Consider the following 21140-nt stretch of genomic DNA (forward strand, 5'->3'; position numbering starts at 1 on the left):
AGTGTCCACATCCTTAAAAAAAGAACACTTCACAGTTTTATTCAACTTGAGGGGGAAAATAATCCTATTGGAAATGTTCAATAACTTTGACCATTTTCAAACCAAGTATATTCCAGTTTCTTAAACATTCTGCAATTAAGCAACTTTGACCCTCTGAAGACTTTCTGAACAACTTGTTACTGACACCATCCGTACAGTCCACATCCAGATGAACTTCAAAGTAAATGTGCCAACAAAGATAAAGAAATAAACATGAAGGTGTTTACCTGAACACAGTATAGCTGGCTTCAGTGTAAACAACCATTCAACAATAAGCTCCATAGTGGCTTAAACAAGCGGATGTTTTCCAAAACTGAGCTCCTCTCCGCTTCCCACTCAGGCTTCATGTTCTCCTTGGTGAACAATGACCATGTCAATGTTTCACATAACAAAATCAATAAATGTCATCCAGCCAATCTTGGATCTGTAAAAGGACGCAGCTTGACGCACTTATTGATGCCAAATCCGAAGGAAACACAAATTGTGTTTATCTTCGCTTGATTCAATTTCTGCTGCCATTCGTGCATCAAGTTCTGGTCCGTATCTCTTTGGGCTTCACCCACACGCCACCTGTGGGGTTGTCCATGACATACACCAGCCCCTCTGTGGTGTCCCGGCGGCAGCCCCCCGGTCTCTGTGCCGGCTTTCGGGCGACGGCCCTCTGGATGCAGACGACATGGCCCTGAGAAAAAGAGGACGACAAATCCACCGTGCCAAAATGCTGGAAAATCACTCGAGCGTCTGCCGGGGATTTAGAACCTTGCTGACCCATAATTGATGAATCCCAACTTGTCCAAAGACTCAAAAAAGCTGTTTCAGCCCTGTTAGATTTGGCTGCCTTCTTTTAAAGGTGGTGTCTTTGACTCACTTATGAAGGATCACTTCCAGAAAAGATTGCACTGAAGTGTTCCCGGCAAGCATTAGCGTGACGCTGTTGCTTTTATGGTCACCAGACACTTGAATGTTGAAAGCGGTCTCTGGTTTTGGTCTCGTCCGGACTATTCTGAGTCCGTCCACCTGGTACAAGCAGTCACTTGTACTAGGTGTTAGGTTACCTTGCTGACGTTGTCTATGGTTAGGCAAACAGTCAGCACTGTTAAAGCTGTTCTATAAACTCCATTCAATACTCCAGAAGCTGTTCTCTACTTCTACTGTACATCAATCTGAGCCTGTATATGGAGAAGCAAGGTTGGACGAAGAATGCTTATTACTGTACACGCTTAAGCTCGGGGGTGGGTATAGTCTACAAAATAAAAACAAATCTGAGGCCAAGTCAGTACGAATTGTCGACGTGTGTGTGTCTGCGTGCGTGCAACCCCATGACATAGTTCTTATCAACTCCACAAGATGGCGGCAGCTGAATTTCGGGCATGTGATTTGAACTTAATGAAAAAGACTGAATATAAGCCAGGGATCTGGGGGCAACAGGTCCCCAAACCGGTCCAGGGTGGTGCCCTGGTAGGGGGGCCAAATAAGGGTGACTCATCATAGTAACCAACCAACCAATCATGGGTTTTCTTACAGTATACCTAAACCAACCAATCACCATAGATGTTTCCCGAACAGTGTGTCCCCTGCCCGTGGAGTTGTTTCACAACCTAGCTTCCATTTTTAACTTTGTAATTTTTAATAGAAAACCATAGTTTTTACCACAGGATGATCAAAAACCTTACTTATTATGTAAAAAACTTAGTTGTTGGCAGGTATGGCAAAGAGACGAGACGGATCAAGATTTGAACATACATTGTAGGTCGGAAAAAACAAAGGAAAAACGGCAAATATTTTTTTTTAGATTTTTGCAGAGATAAAGACGTGTTTCCGACTATAGAAGGAAAAATCACATGCCTGTACCTTTGAATTCTCATTATGAATGGTCAATGCTGGGTGAGCAGTCTGTTCCATTCCAACATTGGTTCTGTTGCTGTAACTGTGTGTTTATCACCACACAGTTAAAGAAGTCTTTGTTTTTCTTTTCACTTTATGATGCATCCAGAAATCTTCATTAAAGGTAAAAGTTTTAGGTAAATGCCCCCTACCTATAAATAAAGCTTTCATGATAGTCCTGTTGTTTTTTTTTTAAACCGAATGATGGGTTCTCTCAAAATGAAGTGATAAGTATGTATTTTATTGTAAAAACAAAAGAACAAGAAATATGACTGTACAGTACACAGACTTGGCAATCTGCTCGACCACCAAATAAAAACAATGTAATAAATAAGGCATATAAGGTAAAGTTTGGAACAAAAACAAACAATGCTTTGGCTTCTTTCACAAAAGAGCCAGTTTCAATGGAAGTTAGTAGGATATGAATGAAAAATAAAGTTATTGTATGGCCTTAAGTTTTCAAACTATGTCCTACTAAATCCCAGTGAGAACACTTCAATTCAAACAGTAATGAGTCATGGTTTACTTTCAGCATAGTCACAGTCTTTTATTAACTTCAGGAGCGTCTCATGTTACTTGTGTACTCTCCCACTGGGGTCTGTCATCATGGCAGCCACACAATGTACTTCAGGGCATAAATGTGAAATATTAAGGTCTTGTTTCACTGAGAAGTCACGGGTTGTAATGTTGGTATATAAACTATGTCAGGGGTGTCTAAACCTTTCCCACAGTGGACAATAAAAGAATGTTGGGGACACTGCCATATTTCATTTTCAGAGCCTGTATATATGTATATATATATATATATATATATATATATATATATATATATATATATATATATATATATAGAGAGAGAGAGAGAGAGAGAGAGAGAGAGAGAGAGAGAGAGAGAGAGAGAGAGAGAGAGGAGAGAGAGAGAGAGAGAGAGAGAGAGAGAGAGAGAGAGAGAGAGAGAGAGAGAGAGAGAGAGAGAGAGAGAGAGAGAGAGAGAGAGAGAGAGAGAGAGAGAGAGAGAGAATAACAATTACCTGCATGCTAGCTTTGTGTTATTAAGGATGCATGATGAATATCAGACGGCTAATGATTGAGCTGTAAAGAGAATTTTGACACCATACTGATTAATGTGAAAACATAAAAAAAATAAGCTCCAATAACTGATTTAGGGGTGAAAATGCTCCAATGACGCATTAGCCTTACTGTAATGTCAGTGTGTTTTCATTTTCTGATGTTGTACACTTTCACCGAGGTCACTGTAAACAAACATGGCCTTGATAGTGTTTCAGAGGAAGTCATTTTTCCTATTCACACCATTCCACGAGGAAGGGAAGAAACATCACACGTCAAAACTTCAAACTTTAGCAGCTACCTGAAACTCCAGCATCGCCACGACTGTCTGTAGAAAGTCTTCAAAGATGCCTTTTGCTAAAGAAACTGCTGCTCTCAAGCCAAACGCAAAGAAAGGTGTGCACAAAACAATTATCAAAATTGTGTTTAAATCTGTGTGTGTGTATGTATATATATATATATATATATATATATATATATATATATATATATTACACATGTATATGTACATGTATGTAATACACCCCTGAACTATGCATTTGTATAATTGTTGTATAAGGTCCTGATCATCCTATCATATTTCTCATGTAGTGGCCAAAGGGGCGTTTATTGGAATATGAAACATCTATCAGGAGACAGGGTTTATTTGAACTGCTGTCTTTTTTAATGGGAAATATCCTGAGAGCCAGCTTCCTCTGCAGGGCACATGCATGACAGCAATAGCACAAATGGCTGACTTACAGGTAGATTATGAACCTTATGTGGTGTATTACAAAACATTTTATTGTCATTCACTGGAGACGCTTTTTTTAATGTAATTTCTGTCACAAAATGCATACATCAGCACTTTGTCTTTAATCGCCCATGTAACTTTAGCTTTACAGAGACCATGTCCTCTCTACAGGTGGTGTTAGCTTCTGTCAAAGTTGTCTACAGCGATCCTATCCTAATAGGGAAAAGAAGGAGGAATTTTTTTGAGGTGTGGCGCATTCTTGTTCATTATGGTAAGATTGTGCCGTGGCACTTGACCAACTAGAGGGAAGGTCACCATTTGAGCAAATTTGGGGAATTGGAACGTTTAAACGCAGCCAGCAGTTGTTGTTTTTTTTAAGACGTTTCCTTTTGCTTCCTGCATAACAGCAAAAAGAAAATGTGACAATTGTAGCTGCAACGTTCATAAATGACCGTCTAACATAATGAGTTATACTAGTATAGCGCTTTTCTACCTTCAAGGTACTCAAAGCGCTTTGACACTATTTCCACATTCATTCACACACTGATGGAGGGAGCTGCCATGCAAGGCCCTAACTGCAAACCCATCAGGAGCTAGGGTGATGTGTTTTGCTTAAGGACACAACAAACATGATGAAGTTGTTAGGTGGGGAGCAAACCAGGAACCCTCAGGTTGCTGGCACAGCCACTCTGCCAACCGCGCCACGCCGTCCCCACTGGTTGGGTACTTTGTTTTAGGCGATGTCTTGAATATAAGAGACAAACGTAATTAGGTTTGTTTGTCAAGTTTTACTGTTAGTTTTATCCTGTCCCAGTGGACTTGACCCTAGTCCCCGGCCTTGCTACTCCCTCCCGCCCCGCTTTTGAACTTGACTACCATGACCGTGATGTTGTCGGGGCAACCGCGGTAGAAGGACTGCAGGACGATGCTCTTGGCACCGAAATGAGGCTCGTCCAGGCGCTCGCGGACAAACCGCACCGCCTCTTCGTTACTGAAGGCGTCCCACAGGCCGTCCGACGCCAAGATCATAAACTCCGGCTGAAGTTTGTCCAGGTCGAAGGTCATCATGTCTGGATCGGGGATGACCACGTTGAGGTGCTTAAGGGGATAGTCCCCTAGAGAGCGGGACATTGCCAGGATTCCCTGCACTCTCCAGGATCCGTTAAAACTGATGAAGCCTCCTGCATGGACGAGATGAAGAACAGGTCAGAGTCCAGTCATCACAATGACCATTACAATAGTTTTTATCTACCTGCTCTCTTGATCCTCTTGCGCTCTTTGAGCTGGTATGGTTTGTGGTCGTGCGATAGCGCAATGGCGTTTCCGTCTTTGTCGCACAGCACGCCGCGTGAGTCGCCAACGTTGGCCACTGTCAGCTCTCTGTCGGACAGCAGGGCCACCAGACATGTGGTGCCTGTCAAAAGTCAAGCCATGACATGAATTTTTAATCAAGTGTACGTTCCATGTTGGATGTTTGGCCGCTCTTGCAATACCAATTTCTGCCTCCAGAGGCAACATTGCAAGAAAGATTCTTGGAACCTTTTGATTTCAGTTGGCAACAAATGTTTTTTGTCAATCTTTTAAGAGTTGAGTCTGGGAGTGAGTATTTTCAGTCAAAACAACAGTCAGCACAGTGGCTGCATTTTGTGCATAATATAATGCACAAAATAAAATAATAAAAATGCTTCTTTTAGCGTGCTGTCGTTTTTTAATTAAAAAAAAGTACAATTCTAAACATTCTACAATATATTAGCCTTAATTAACATTTTCAGGCACAAAAATGGCTAAACTAAATTAGAAACATTTAAGTCCCGTCCTAAAACTCATTTATACGCCTAGCCTTTAAATAGACCTATTTTAGACCAGTTGATCTGCCCTCTCTCTTTTTCAGCTCTGCCCCCCTCTCCTGTGTGGAGGGGTTTTTAGGTTTGCCATGGATCAGTTTCCAGTGAGGACACGCTAGCTCTTCCAAGTCAGCACCCAGGATGGACCACTACTTATGCATCAGATGGTAACATCTCTGCAGTGCTGACTTATCTTCATGCAATGCAAGATGATCCCCTTCTGGCCTCACTATTGTCTAGACTCTCACATTATTAACTAGATCCACTTATCCATAGCGCCAGTCACCTGGAGGGGTCCCCACATCTGCGGTTTCTGTTTTTTCCCCAACTACACAGGTAGGTGTACCGCCACACGTCATGCGGTTATTGGGAGATTTTCGAAACCGCAATACCATAGTACAATACCGTTTATGGTTTAAACTAAACTGCCAAGATACCTGTGGTGGTGAGGGGTGGTTATAGGTTTTTTTTTTTTTAAATGACTACAAACAATTCTTCTGGTGTTCTTATAGAATACATTCGTGTTTCAAGAATCTACTACTGCAACAACACATCATCAGGAGGGTAAAACTCACCACGGTCTAAGCTCAGCTCACTTTCCCTAATAGCTGCAGCGAGCCTGACATCACGTCTGCTCCAGTTGGACTTTCTCTTTTTAAAAGCCGCCACTGTCTTCTTACTATTTGCGCATTTTGTAGATGGCTGTCCATGCTTATATCTGGTTACACCCACATCACAGACACGCTGACAATGCTCCAAACAATAGCATGCCTTTTTTTTACATCCGGGTTTGGCAGCACTGTTTTCCGTAATCCATGTCTTTTTCTTGTGGTCAAGTTTTTGTTACATCACTTGTCAATAATGATCAAATAATTGGCTATGAATAAATCCATTAATACTGTAACGACCTTATTTGTGTGGTTTGGATTTATTGTTAGTTTTTCCCATGTTTGCAAACACACCGTCCGTGCCTGAAAGGTGATTGGCGGAGAATAAGGAAGTGTTCTTGTGTGTCTGGGGAAGCGCGGACTCACGGAGACAAAAGTGTTTACACGGGAGGTAAAACCTGTTGGAATTATTATCATAAGATTGGCAATAAAAGTAAAAAATAGTGTCTGATGTTGTGTAATTTCTTCTGGGAGCTACAATATATTATATTACTTTAATTTGTTTTCAATTAAAAAAACAAATTTTTTTCAAAGTGTGACGGTAATAAAAAAATGCAGTGGCGGCCCGAGGAAACCCTGCATTTACAACCCTATCATTAATGATTCCTACTACGGAACCAATTAACAGCGATAAACGAGGGACTGTATATCGAATAACATCGCTACCGTCTAATTTGCATAATTGGCCTCGCTGCATGTGCATGTCATTTTGATTCATGAAAAACACCCAAAACTGGGCAAAAGGCAAAACATGTTTTAAACAAGCTTTTGTTTTTTTTCATTATTTTCTTATCACAATGAAGACAGAGCTGCCTGTGAGTGCTTTCAGAGGCCCACAGCAGAACGTGTGATGTGTCCTGTGAGACCACTAACATTGCTAGATTTGTCACGAGTCACTTTTTGAAATAGTCACTAAATATACCGACTATTCCGCCAAGTTGGCAACACATCCCTCCTGATGACTTTTGAAGCCCTGACAGACCAGAGACCAAGTCCCCCCTGCGTCCTTAAGACCATGTGCCCTCTCTGTCCTTGAGACCATGCCCCCCCCCCCCCCCCCGTCCTTACAGAATAGCAACCGAAGTTGTGCTGTCTTGACTTTAATCCATGAACCTGTCCCTTCTCAGGCTCCCTCTACTCACCTGCTTCGTCATGATTGGCTGACAGCTTGTCCAGCATCTCTCGGTCCACGTTGAGGATCTGCTGCTCTAAGATGCTGGCGTAGGAGAGCGCGTTCTCCTTCTTCTCTCGCTCAAACGACTGCAGGTGCTGCCTTAGGGCCTCGGGGAGGTGGGCCTTCACGTAGTCTGCTGCAGCCTGGAGGGGTCCAAGAGACCCGGTAAGGATTGAGTTACTTCTGTCTTTCTAAATGTCGTTTATAGGGTTAGGTCATTTATAGCAGTGGTCCCCAACCACCGGTCCAGGGACCAGTACCGGTCCGTGACGCATTTGCTACCGGGCCGCAGGGAAACATTAAATAATTTATAAACGACTGCATTTTCTCCAACTTAAAGGGGAACATTACCACAATTTCAAAAGGGTTAAAAACAATAAAAATCATTTCCCAGTGCATTGTTTTATTTTTCGAAGTTTTTTTCAAAATGTTACATCTCCCAGAATATCCCTAGAAAAAGCTTTAATGTGCTTGATTTTCGCTATTTGCGATGCGACTGTTCATTTCCCTGTGACGTCATACAGTGCTGCCAATACAAACGATGGCGAATAGCACAGCAAGATATAGCGACATTAGCTCGGATTCAGACCCGGATTTCAGCGGTTTAAGCGATTCAACAGATTACGCATGTATTGAAACAGATGGTTGGAGTATGGAGGCAGATAGCGAAAACGAAATTGAAGAAGAAACTGAAGCTATTGAGCGAATAGCTATTGACGCTATTCGGCCATAGCATGTGTGTACCTAATGAAGTGGCCCATAGCATGGCCGCCTTATTAGCATCGCCGGTAAAATGTGCGGACCAAACGATCAGGACATTCGCATCTTGTGACACTGGAGCAACTTATATCCGTCGATTGGTAAGTGTTTGTTTCGCATTAAATGTGGGTATCTAGTTTCAAATGTACATACAGCTAGCGTAAATAGCATGTTAGCATCGATTAGCGTAGCATGTTAGCATCGATTAGCTGGCAGTCATGCCATGACCAAATATGTCTGATTAGCACATAAGTCAACAACATCAACAAAACTCAGTTTTGTGATTTAGTTGACTTTATCGTTCCAAATACATCTGCAGGTTATCCACACATCTCTGTGCCATGTCTGTCATTGCCGGTAAAATGTGAAGACACTTTGGTACATTCAATGGGGGTCTGGCGGCAGATTTCTTGCCAGTGGTGCAACTTGAATCCCTCCCTGTTACTGTTGTTACACCTTCCGACAACACACCGACGAGGCATGATGTCTCCAAGGTTCCAAAAAATAGTCGAAAAAACGCAAAATAACAGAGCTGAGACCCGGTGTTTGTAATGTGAAAATGAAAATGGCGGGTGTATTACCTCGGTGACGTCACGTTCTGACGTCATCGCTACAAAACCGATAAACAGAAAGGCGTTTAATTCGCCAAAATTCACCCATTTAGAGTTCGGAAATCGGTTAAAAATATATATATGGTATTTTTTCTGCAACATCAAGGTATATATTGACGCTTGCATAGGTCTGGTGATAATGTTCCCCTTTAACCTTTGCCTGTCCCACTAGACACACCAATAAGCTTGTTTATAGCTCAATCAATCAATCAATCAATTTCCTTTAATTAACCAGGTAAAGACTCACTGAGATTAAAATCTCTTTTTCAAGCGCAACCTGACATAGAGGTCGGCACAAACACAGTTGGAATAATAATTACAACAGGGCAATACAACAGAACAACAGCAGTCATACCACAACAGGTTAAGTGAATTGAAGTGAATTGTGTTTATATAGCGCTTTTCTCTAGTGACTCAAAGCGCTTTACATAGTGAAACCCAATATCTAAGTTACATTTAAACCAGTGCGGGTGGCACTGGGAGCAGGTGGGTAAAGTGCCTTGCCCAAGGACACAACGGCAGTGACTAGGATGGCAGAAGCGGGAATCGAACCAGCAACCCTCAAGTTGCTGGCACGGCCACTCTACCAACCGAGCTATGCCGCCCACTTAAAAATATTTTAAAACGTGGGTGTACAATAAAACTCCTAGAAGGAAGTTGTAATTTGTTATATTTGTTCTAACTTTGTGACATGATACAATGCACATTCTATCCATCAATTTTCTACCGGTTGTCCCTTTAATGAACATCCATCCATCCATCCATCCATTTTCTACCGCTTATTCCCTTTTTTTGGGGTCGCGGGGGGCGCTGGCGCCTATCTCAGCTACAATCGGGCGGAAGGCGGGGTACACCCTGGACAATTCGCCACATCATCGCAGGGCCCCTTTAATGAACATATAATATGTAAATGTGACAGATTGTAGCCCGAGGTTGATTTTCATCTGCATGTCACTGAAAAGAAACAAGCCCAGGGCTCCCACTAAGTCAGCGTTATAGTGAGTTGTATTTTTAATGCACTTATTTTTGCTGTATTTATCTGGCACAAGTGGAAAGTCCCTGAAAATAATGCCGACATTAAACCTGTCCGTGGTGCAAAAAAGGTTGGGGACCACTGATTTATAGTACTAATGATACACTTTTGTGTTTAGTTTGTTGACAGGTGAAGACACTGAAGTATAATAAGGTAAGTCTCTGAAAAATACTCTTTTGGGGTCCAACAGATGTATACCATTAAGCCAATCAGGTGGCACAAAATTACTTCTCTTCGTAGCTTTTCTACTTGTCACTCACACACATATTGGAAAGTTAGCCGAATTAACAAATCGAGGAGGAGATCCTAATTATATTCCTAATAAGTTGAAGATTATGGGGATTTATGAGGCAGACTTAGCAAACAAATGTGGAGCAGCAAAGTAATCTCTTTTTTTTTTATACCTACCACTCATTTCACTATTTTAAGAAAAAACATTTAGGAAACTCAGCATCATATATTGAAGTCAATACCATTAATTTTGATCATATTACCACATACACCAAGTTAAACAATTCAACATGTCCAAAAGGAGTAGGAAAAAGCAAAGCTAATTTGTTATTTGTATTTTATGCAAATTTAAAGAAAAATATTAATCACAAGAGGAAGTCTTCTTTTTTTTCAACTTTTGATGAATCATAGTCGTTTACAGCTTGTTTTGGTGCAGACTGCAAGGAGGAAAGTTGGTAATTAATCAAAGTTCTTGTTTATGTATGGCAGCAGCTGCCGTCTGCTTGGATACACATCATAAATCCAGTAGGAAAAACACTTTTTCAGCGACACAAAAAGTGAAGGCATACACAGAAATTGGCACGGAGTTCAACACAGGAAGGAAAGCGCACAGCGTGAGAAAAACAAATGTTGGTTGGGTGAAATATTAGTTTGGGACAGGAATAGACACTTGAGTCAACCCTCGTGTGTCTCCAACCCTGATCATTAAAAACGAGATTTTTAATAAAGCTGACGGGAAATGAAAGACTGATGTGGAGGGCACAGTGTGTGACGTTCCATAACGGACCTACAACAGCACATACCACATGAAAGATTTAATTTCGCTTTCATCCACAAACATTCCTGGGGAAATTAATTCCTTAAGCTTAAAATTGTTTCTTGGTGCATGCAGCCATTGGTATTTGCTCTACCATAGAACAGAAAACACTTCAAGGTTCCATACATGGAAATCAAAAGGTTCAGCTCAGTCTGGTTTTTAATGAGACTGAATCCCGTTTTTGTGCAGAAACTTTTTACACCCCCACCCCAGGCAAGAAGAAAGTGCCTTTAAAGTGTTCATTAAAAAAAAAAAACTCTAACCAAGCCTTGTGAAACTTCAGCTCAGTGAGCACCTCAAGGCTTTACAATAGTTTTCCTTGGCTTCTAAAGTTGTTTGTTATTGTTTTTTCAGACCCTGTAACAATAACCGTAGAACCAGGAATGGAACGACGGTTAAAGCTTCATCAATGACAATCATTTTCATGTTTTATATTTTAAGGTGAATCGACTCGCCTTCCAAGCACATGTGAGAATGAGACCCAAGTGATCAAGGCATTATTGCCATTTATTGTTTTGAAAAGTCTATACCAGGGGTGTCCAAAATGTTTTCCACTGAAAGCCGCACACTGAAAAATGAAAACATGCGGGGGTCATTTGATATTTTTCATTGTCAAAACAAATAGAATATTCACTGTAATCCTTAGGGCTCCCCTCAATGATTATAAATGTAAAGAGGAACTGCACTTTTTTTGGAAATTTGTATCGTTCACATTCATTATGATGACGGCGGATGTATTTGTTTTTAATGCATTCTAACTTGTAAATAAAAGTATGCTTACAGCAGAGCCAATGAAAAGTCATTTTTTCCGCCCATAAAACCAATTTAAAAAAATAATCCAAAAAGCGCCAACAATACTCCATTTACGTTTCATGACTTGAATATTAAGTATCAGTGATATTGTTATTATAAGTGCTAACGCAGATGAACTATTTATAGCAAGGACTCATCAGCGAGTCGTCTGCTGCTTCTTCATTTCTTTTGCTTGTGAAAGTTTATATAATAATTAACTTAGAATTGGTCTGCAACACGTGCCAAAATAGTTAGGAAAGGGCATGTTCGCAACTGTGTTACATCACCTTTTCTTTTAACAACACTCAATAAACATTTGGGAACTGAGGAAACTAATTGTTGAAGCTTTGAAAGTGGAATTCTTTCCCATTCATGTTTTATGTTGAGCTTCATTCGTTCAACAGTCGAGGGTCTCTGCTGTCAAATTTTACGTTTCATAATGCGCCACACATATTCGATGGGAGACAGGTCTGGACTGCAGGTGGGCCAGGAAAGTACCTGCACTCTTTTTTTACGAAGCCACGCTGTTATAACACGTGCAGAATATGGCTTGGCATTGTCTTGCTGAAATAAGCAGGGGCGTCCATGAAAAAGACGGCACTTAGATGGTAGCAAATGTTGTTCCAAAACCTGTATGTACCTTTCAGCATTATTGGTGCCTTCACAGATGTGTAAGTTACCCATGCTTTGGGCACTAATGCACCCCCATACCATCACAGATGCTGGCTTTTGAACTTTGCGTCGATAACAGTCTGGATGGTTCGCTGACACGATGTCGAATATTTCCAAAAACAATTTGAAATGTGAACTCGTCAGACCACAGAACACTTTTCCACTTTGCATCAGTCCATCTTAGATGATCTCGTGCCCAGAGAAGCCAGCAGCGTTTTTGAATGTTGTTGATAAATGGCTTTATCTTTGCATAGTAGAGCTTTGACTTGCACTTACAGATGCAGCGACTAACTGTATTTAGTGACAGTGGTTTTCTGAAGTGTTCCTGAGCCCATGTGGTGATATCCTTTACAGATTGATGTCTGTTTTTGAAGGTCACGGTCATTCAATGTTGGTTTCCGGCCATGCCGCTTACGTGGAGTGATTTCTCCAGATTCTCTGAACCTTTTAATGATATTATGGACCGTAGATGTTGAAATCCCTAAATTTCTTGCAATTGCACTTTGAGAAAAGTTGTTCTTAAACTGTTTGACTATTTGATCACGCAGTTGTGGACAAAGGGGTGTACCTCGCCCCATCCTTTCTTTTGAAAGTTAGCATTTTTTGGGAAGCTGTTTTTATACCCAATCATGGCACCCACCTGTTTTCAATTAGCCTCCACAACTGTGGTATGTTCCAAATAAATGTATGATGAGCATTCCTCCACTTTATCAGTATTTATTGCCACCTTTCCCAACTTCTTTGTCATGTGTGGCTGGCATCAAATTCTAAAGTTAATGATTATTTGCAAAAAAATATATATATATTTATCAGTTTGAACTTAAAATATGTTGTCTTTGTAGCATATTCAACTGAATATGTGTTGAAAATAAATGATTTGCAAATCATTGTATTCCGTTTATATTTACATCTAACACAATTTCCCAACTCATATGGAAACGGGGTTTGTAGATGATCAATCATGCCTCTCGCCTGGATGGAAGAAAAATAATTCAAACAATTGGGTACACTTTGACAGCCAAATTAGGCCCGTAAATGGCGAGAATGGAGAACGACACAAAAAAAGGCTCGATTCCCCTCCTTTTCTTTGTGAGGATTATGACTCTGTTTTAATCTAAAACAGGAATATAACAAGATTCTATAAGGCAACATGCTAATGACAGCAGATACTGTACAGTAATTGATGTTTTATATTTGTTGGCTTTCATTAAGTCTGCAGTAATAGGGAAAAAAAGTGTATACGAAAAAGTCTTACTTTAAAACCTTGCCAGTGCAGTTAAAGAAGTGGTGTCGAATGTACGGCCCAAGGGCCGCAAACTAATTTTATCCAGCCCGTGGGATGAGTTTGCTAAGTATAAAAATGAGCCAACATTTTTAAATTAAACAACCTGCTGTTCTAAATGAGTCCACGAGATGTACAAACCCCATTTCCATATGAGTTGGGAAATTGTGTTAGATGTAAATATAAATGGAATACAATGATTTGCAAATCCTTTTCAACCCATATTCAATTGAATGCACTACAAAGACAAGATATTTGATGTTCAAACTGATAAACTTTATTTTTTTTTTTGCAAATAATAATTAACTTAAACTTCCATGGCTGCAACACATGCCAAAGTAGTTGGGAAAGGGCATGTTCACCACTGTGTTACATCACATTTTCTTTTAACAACACTCAATAAACGTTTAGGAACTGAGGACACTAATTGTTGAAGCTTTGAAAGTTGAATTATTTACCATTCTTGCTTGATGTACAGCTCAAGTTGTTCAACAGTCCGGGGTCTTTTTGTCGAATTTTAAGCTTCATAATGCGCCACACATTTTTGATGGGAGACATGTCTGGACTGCAGGCGGGCCAGGAAAGTACCCGCACTCTTTTACTACGAAGCCATGCTGTTGTAACACATGACTTGGCATTGTTTTGCTGAAATAAGCAGGGGCATCCATGATAATGTTGCTTGGATGACAACATATGTTGCTCCAAAACCTGTATGGACCATTTAGCATTAATGGTGCCTTCACAGAGGTGTATGTTACCCATGCCTTGGGCACTAATACACCCCCATATCATCACAGATGCTGGCTTTTGAACTTTGCGCCTATAATAATCCGGATGATTATTTTCCTCTTTGTTACAGAGGACACTACGTCCACAGTTTCCAAATATAATTTGAAATGTGGTCTCGTCAGACCACAGAACACTTTTCCACTTTGCATCAGTCTATCTTAGATGAGCGAAGCCGGCGGCGTTCCTGGGTGTTATTGATAAATGGCTTTCGCTTTGCATAGTAGAGTTTTAACTTGCACTTACAGATATAGCGACCAACTGTAGTTACTGACAGTGGTTTTACGAAGTGTTCCGGAGCCCATGTGGTGATATCCTTTACACACTAATGTCGGTTTTTGATGCAGTACCGACTGAGGGATCAAGGGTCCGTAATATCATCGCTTACGTGCAGTGATTTCTCCAGATTTTCTGAACCTTTTAATGATTTTATGGACCGTAGATGTTAAGATTCCTAAATTCCTTGCAATAGCTCGTTTAGAAATGTTGTGCTAAAACTGTTCGACAATTTGCTTACAAATTGGTGACCCTTGCCCCATCCTTGTTTGTGAATTACTTAGCAATTCATGGAAGCTGCTTTTATACCCAATCATGGCCCCCACCTGTTCCCAATTAACCTGTACACCTGTGGGATGTTCCAAATAAGTGTTTGATGAGCATTCCTGAACTTTATCAGTATTTATTGCCACCTTTCTCAACTTCTTTGTCACGTGTTGCTGGCGTCAAATTCTAAAGTTAATGATTATTTGCAAAAAAAAAATGTTTATCAGTTTTAACATCAAATATGTTATCTTTGTAGCATATTCAACTGAATATGAGTTGAAAATGATTTGCAAATCATTGTATTCCGTTTATATTTACATCTAACACAATTTCCCAACTCATACGGAAACGGGGTTTGTAGCAACAGCAATTCTTTGGAGATGATGCTGTATGTAAAAAAAAAAAAAATTAACCACATGATGTTATTGCACCAGTCTAGGAAAATGAAACAATTACATGAATAACATCCTGTAATTGGATTTTTTTTTTTTTTTTTATCGTGATAGATTGATAATTAACACGGATGACTGATGAACATTATCACATAATGCAGGGATGTCCAAACTTTTTGACTGGGGGGGCCGCATTGGCCTTAAAAAATTTGTCCGGGGGCCGAAAGCCTGCATGCAAACTAACACACACACACACACACACACACACACACACACACACACACACAACTGTATATGTTTATATGCGTACCTATTACTATGATAATATAATGGATATAATATTAATACTTATTATAATTGGATATAAAGAGTAAGTGAAAGTTACTTCATTGACGACCTCCTTAAGTTGTTCATTCAATCAGAAATATCAATATTTTTAAATATCAATATATTTTTATTTTATTTATTTAATTATTATTTTTTTATTCAATCAGAAATATCAACTTCTCTCTGAGCTGCCACCTTATTGTGGTAGAGGAGTTTGCGTGTCCCAATGATCCTAGGAGCTATGTTGTCCGGGGGCTTTAAGCCCCCTGGTAGGGTCTCCCAAGGCAAACTATGTGAGGGATCAGACAAAGAGCAGCTCAAAGACCTTTTATGAAGAAGACATATCGAGGACCCAGATTTCCCTCGCCCAGACGTGGGTCACCGGGGCCCCCCTCTGGAGCCAGGCCCGCAGGTGGAGCACGATGATGAGCGCCTGGTGGCCGGGCCTGTTCCCATGGGGCCCGGACGGGCAGAGCCCGAAGAGGCAACGTGGGTCCCCTCCAATGGGCTCACCACTCATAGCATGGGCCATAGAGGTCGGGAGCGATGTGAGCTGGGCGGAAGCCAAAGGCAGGGCACTTGGCGGTCCGTTCTCGGCTACATAAGCTAGCTCTTGGGACGTGGAACGTCACCTCACTGGGGGGGAAGAAGCTTAAGCTAGTGCGCGAAGTAGAGAAATTCCGGCTGGATGTAGTCGGACTCTGGAAGGGCTCTGGAACCACTTCTCTCAAGAGGGGCTGGACTCTCTTCCACTCGGGTGTTGCCGGCAGTGAGAGGTGCCTGCACGTTGGAGTTCAACCCAGTGTAGGAAAAGGTAGCCTCCCTACGCCTACGGGTGGAGGGACGGGTCCTGACTGTTGTTTGTGCTTACGCACCAAACAGCAGTTCAGAGTACCAACCCTTTTTGTGTACACTCGAGATAGTACTGGAGAGTGCTCCCTTGGGTGATTCCCTTGTTCTGCTGGGCGACTTCAACGCTCATGTTGGCAGCGACATTGAAACCTGGAGAGGCATGATTGGGAAAAATGGCCGCCCGGATCTGAATCCGAGTGGTGTTTTGTTATTGGACTTTGTGCTTGTCACAGTTTGTCCATAACAAACACCATGTTCAAACATAAGGGTGTCCATATGTGCACTTGGCACCAGGACACCCTAGGCCGCAGTTCCATTATTATCTTTGTAGTTGTGTAATCGGATTTGCGGCCTCATGTTTTGGACACTCGGGTGAAGAGCTTTCTACCAATCACCACCTGGTGGTAAGTTGGCTGCGATGGTGGGGGAGGATGCCGGACTGACCTGGCAGGCCCAAACGCATTGTGAGGGTTTGCTGGGAACGTCTGGCAGAGTCTTCTGTCAGAGAAAGTTTCAATTCCCACTTTCGGAAGAACTTTGAACATGTCACGAGGGAGGTGCTGGACATTGAGTCCGAGTAGACCATGTTTGGCACCTCTATTGTCGAGGCGGATGATTAGAGCTGTGGCTGCAAGGTAGTTGGTGCCTGTCGGGGCAGTAATCCTAGTACCCGTTGGTAGACACCAGTGGTGAGTGAAGCCGTCAAGCTGAAGAAGGAGTCCTATCGGGTTCTTTTGGCTCATAGGACTCCGGAGGCAGTGGACAGGTACCGACAGGCCAAGCGGTGTGCAACTTCAGCGATCACGGAGGCAAAAACTCTGACATGGGAGGAGTTCGGGGAAGCCATGAAAATCGACTTCCGGATGGCTTCGAAGCGATTCTGGACCACCATCCACCGCCTCAGGAAGGGGAAGCAGTACATTGTCAACACCGTGTATGGTGCGGATGGTGTTCTGCTGACCTCGACTGCGGCAGTTGTGGATAGGTGGAAGGAATACTTCGAAGACCTCCTCAATCCCACCAACACGTCTTCCTATGAGGAAGCAGTGCCTGGGGAATCTGTGGTGGGCTCTCCTATTTCTGGGGCTGAGGTTGCTGAGGTAGTTAAAAAGCTCGTCGGTGGCAAGGCCCCGGAGGTGGACGAGACCCGCCCGGAGTTCCTTAAGGCTCTGGATGCTGTGGGGCTGTCTTGGTTGACAAGACTCTGCAGCATCGCATAGACATCCGGGGCGGTACCTCTGGATTTGCAGACCGGGGTTGTGGTCCCTCTCTTTAAGAAGGGGGACTGGAGGGTGTGTTCCAACTATTGTGGGATCAAACTCCTCAGCCTTTCCGGTAATGTTTATTCAGGTGTACTGGAGCGGAGGCTACGCCGGATAGTCGAACCTCGGATTCAGGAGGAACAGTGTGGTTTTCGTCCTGGTCTGGGCAGGGTTCTTGAGGGTGCATGGGAGTTTGCCCAACCAGTCTACATGTGCTTTGTGGACTTGGAGAAGGCATTCGACTGTGCCCCTCGGGAAGTCCTGTGGGGAGTGCTCAGAGAGTATGGGGTATCGGACTGTCTTATTGTGGCGCTCCGCTCCCTGTACGATTAGTGTCAGAGCTTGGTCCGCATTGCCGGCAGTAAGTCGGACACATTTCCAGTGAGGGTTGGACTCCGCCAACGTTGTCCTTTGTCACCAATTCTGTTTATGGACAGAATTTCTAGGCGCAGTCAAGGCGTTGAGGGGTTCCGGTTTGGTGGCCGCGGGATTAGGTCTCTGCTTTTTGCAGATGATGTGGTCGTGATGGCTTCATTTGGCCAGGATCTTCAGCTCTCACTGGATCGGTTCGCAGCCGAGTTTGAAGCGACTGGATTTAGATTCAGCACCTCCAAGGCCGAGTCCATGGTTCTCGCCCGGAAAAGGGTGGAGAGCCATCTCCGGGTTTGGGGGGAGATTCTGCCCCAAGTGGAGGAGTTCAAGTACCTAGGAGTCTTGTTCACGAGTGGGGGAAGAGTGGATCCTGAGATTGACAGGCGGATCGGTGCGGCGTCTTCAGTAATGCGGACGTTGTACCGATCTGTTGTGGTGAAGAAAGAGCTGAGCCGGAAGGCAAAGATCTCTTAATTTACCAGTCGATCTACGTTTTCATCCTCACCTATGGTCATGCGCTTTGGGTCATGACCGAAAGGATAAGACCACGGGTAAAAGCGGCCGAAATGAGTTTCCTCCGCCGTGTGGCAGGGCTCCCCCTTAGAGATAGGGTGAGAAGCTCTGCCATCCGGGTGGACCTCAAAGTAAAGCCGCTGTTCCTCCACATCGAGAGGAGCCAGATTAGGTGGTTCAGGCATCTGGTCAGGATACCATCCGGAGTTGTTTAGGGCACGTCCAACCAGTAGGAGGCCACGGGGAAGACCCGGGACACGTTGGGAAGACTATGTCTCCCGGCTGGCCTGGGAACGCCTCGGGATCCCCTGGGAAGAGCTAGACAAAGTGGCTGGGGAGAGGGAAGTCTGCGCGTCCCTGCTTAGGCTGCTGCCCCCGTGACCCGACCTTGGATAAGCGGAAGAAGATGGATGGATGGATGGATGGACAGAAATATCAAGCAGCTAAAATGCACCAAACATGGATAAGTGTGGAGAGAGTGTTTTGCATGTTACCCATCATCCCTTGTAATGGATTTAAATGGGTGTAACTTAGATTTTGTGTGTGTGTGTGTTGACTGGACATGTTTCATAATATTCACAAAGCTCAATGAGCAGGTTGGTGGATTTTTTTTTTTTGCTGCACCATGACTAAGGAAGGTTGTTTGGATTGGGTCACATAAATAAATGATGTGCTCATTATCTCTGCAAGTATAATTAATGCTTGCATTTATTTCGTTGGCCAACAGATGGCGAGGAAAAAGCAGGTATTAGAGCACTGGCTATCTGTATACACCTCTACTGACCATATTGCTTATTGAACTTGTGCCGTCTCACGGGCCGAATAGAAAACACCGGTGCAGCTCATTTGGCTAGCGAGCCATAGTTTGGACACCCCTGACATAATGTGTTCAGAAAGTATAAATAACGACAAATAAAGATTAACTGCAACATTCAAGTGTTCAAAACAACAACATTATGATTTGTACATTTTCAAAATGTGCTTCTTCTATTTTTAAATAAAGAAAACAATCTGAAGTTGTCACGCCATGATTTTAACAGTCCTTTTGGAGAATATTTTGGACATCTGGGGGGACACCTTAGTGACAGATGGCCGTGGAAATGTACTGACCCTTAAAGACAGAGGGTGTGAAGAAAGACTAGAGGGGGTGCACTCTGACACAATGCAGTGTTCAACAAAGGAGGAGGTACAAAATAATATAACATCCATGGACGCCAACTATCACGTGCTCAGTCTAGACGCGTTAAGGTGCAACATAAGTCTTACCTCTCCGCCGTGACCGTCGAATATGGCGAATATGGAGGGGTGGCTCTTGTTGGTGATGTCGGTGAGCACCTGGTAGCGGTCCTCCATGTGGTCTCGCCTCCCTTGGATGGAGTACACGGCCACGTTGTCGTTCTTGAACTCCCACGTCTTGGAGAACTCGGCGTCCAGCACGCTGAGGCCTCCCAGGCGCTCGTTCTGCATCATCTCCGCCACTTTGCCCTTCACCATCTTCACCGCATCCCGGCTCGACTTGACGATGGTCTTCACTTCGTCCGTGTGGAAGAAGTAACTCCACAGGGCCAGGCTGATGCACAGCAGGAACAAGGTCTCCGGCCTGAGGAGAAAATAACGCATGATCCGACCCAGAAGAGACAAGAGAGTCATCGTGTCTCCTATCATCACACGCCGCCAAGTTGCGCTCCTCGCACGGTTCACTCCATGCACGGATGTACGACGCGCTGACGGAACTTTGAACGCACCACCGCCGAGGCCTGCTGGAGCTTCTCTGGCCGCATTGGCGCACTGCGTCCACGTCGACGGGCCGACACGCGCTAAATGATATTACACAGGAGGGCCGCGAAATGACTCCGGACCCGAGACGACGTTTCTCCGTCCATTGCAGGACGAGGCCGGATGTTGGTGGGCTGACCCGCCCCGGAGTGCGACACAGGAGTGGGTGACAAAAGCCCACGACTTAGATCTCACTCCTCCTACTCACTTTGCACCAATTTGGAATTTTAACACGCAGTCTCTATGTGTAAATCGTGTCAAACCAGAGCCGCAAAGCAAAAATAATACGGAAGTACTCTAAACGCGTGCAGGTGTGTGAGGAGCTGCTTTTATTTTGAAAGGTTAGGGTGGATGTGTTTTTTTTTTTTTTGCTAAACGTCTATAATGTTGCTCTCACACATCAGTTTAAAGGTACGCCACAAAACCAGATGATTAGTTCATACAAGTGTACGGACTGTTGAATGTTGATGATTGTTAAAGGAGAACTGCACTTTTTTTTTGGAAATGTGTGTCGTTACCATTCATTAAGAAAGACATAAAGAATGCATTAAAAAACACCCACCGTCAGCATTCTAAGAATGCATTAAAAAAACACCCGCCGTAAGTTATAACGTAAATAAAAGTCCGCTTACAGCAGAGCCAATGAAAGGTCCTTTATTCCGCCCAGGGGCGTCACTAGACCTAGCCCCCCTAAAATATTTTTAAGCCCC

The 21140-nt window shown here is 43.1% G+C and overlaps 1 protein-coding gene and 1 long non-coding RNA gene across 2 annotated transcripts; one reads left to right on the top strand and one right to left on the bottom strand.

Annotated features, from left to right (window-relative positions):
* Positions 1–2143: 2143 nt before the first annotated feature.
* On the bottom strand, positions 2144–20754 carry LOC133568258 (protein phosphatase 1L). Its single transcript, XM_061920073.1, has 4 exons — positions 19921–20754; positions 7379–7553; positions 4977–5138; positions 2144–4905 (listed from the first exon to the last, which is right to left on the bottom strand). The coding sequence occupies exons 1-4, from the start codon at positions 20317–20319 to the stop codon at positions 4550–4552; spliced, it is 1092 nt and encodes a 363-aa protein (XP_061776057.1). The 5' UTR covers positions 20320–20754; the 3' UTR covers positions 2144–4549.
* On the top strand, positions 7583–11648 carry LOC133568261 (uncharacterized). The gene is made up of 2 exons (XR_009809557.1): positions 7583–9966; positions 11216–11648. It is a non-coding gene; the product is annotated as an uncharacterized LOC133568261 (long non-coding RNA).
* Positions 20755–21140: the final 386 nt, after the last annotated feature.

Source organism: Nerophis ophidion, linkage group LG14 (genome assembly GCF_033978795.1).
Source record: "Nerophis ophidion isolate RoL-2023_Sa linkage group LG14, RoL_Noph_v1.0, whole genome shotgun sequence".
NCBI lineage: Eukaryota > Metazoa > Chordata > Actinopteri > Syngnathiformes > Syngnathidae > Nerophis > Nerophis ophidion.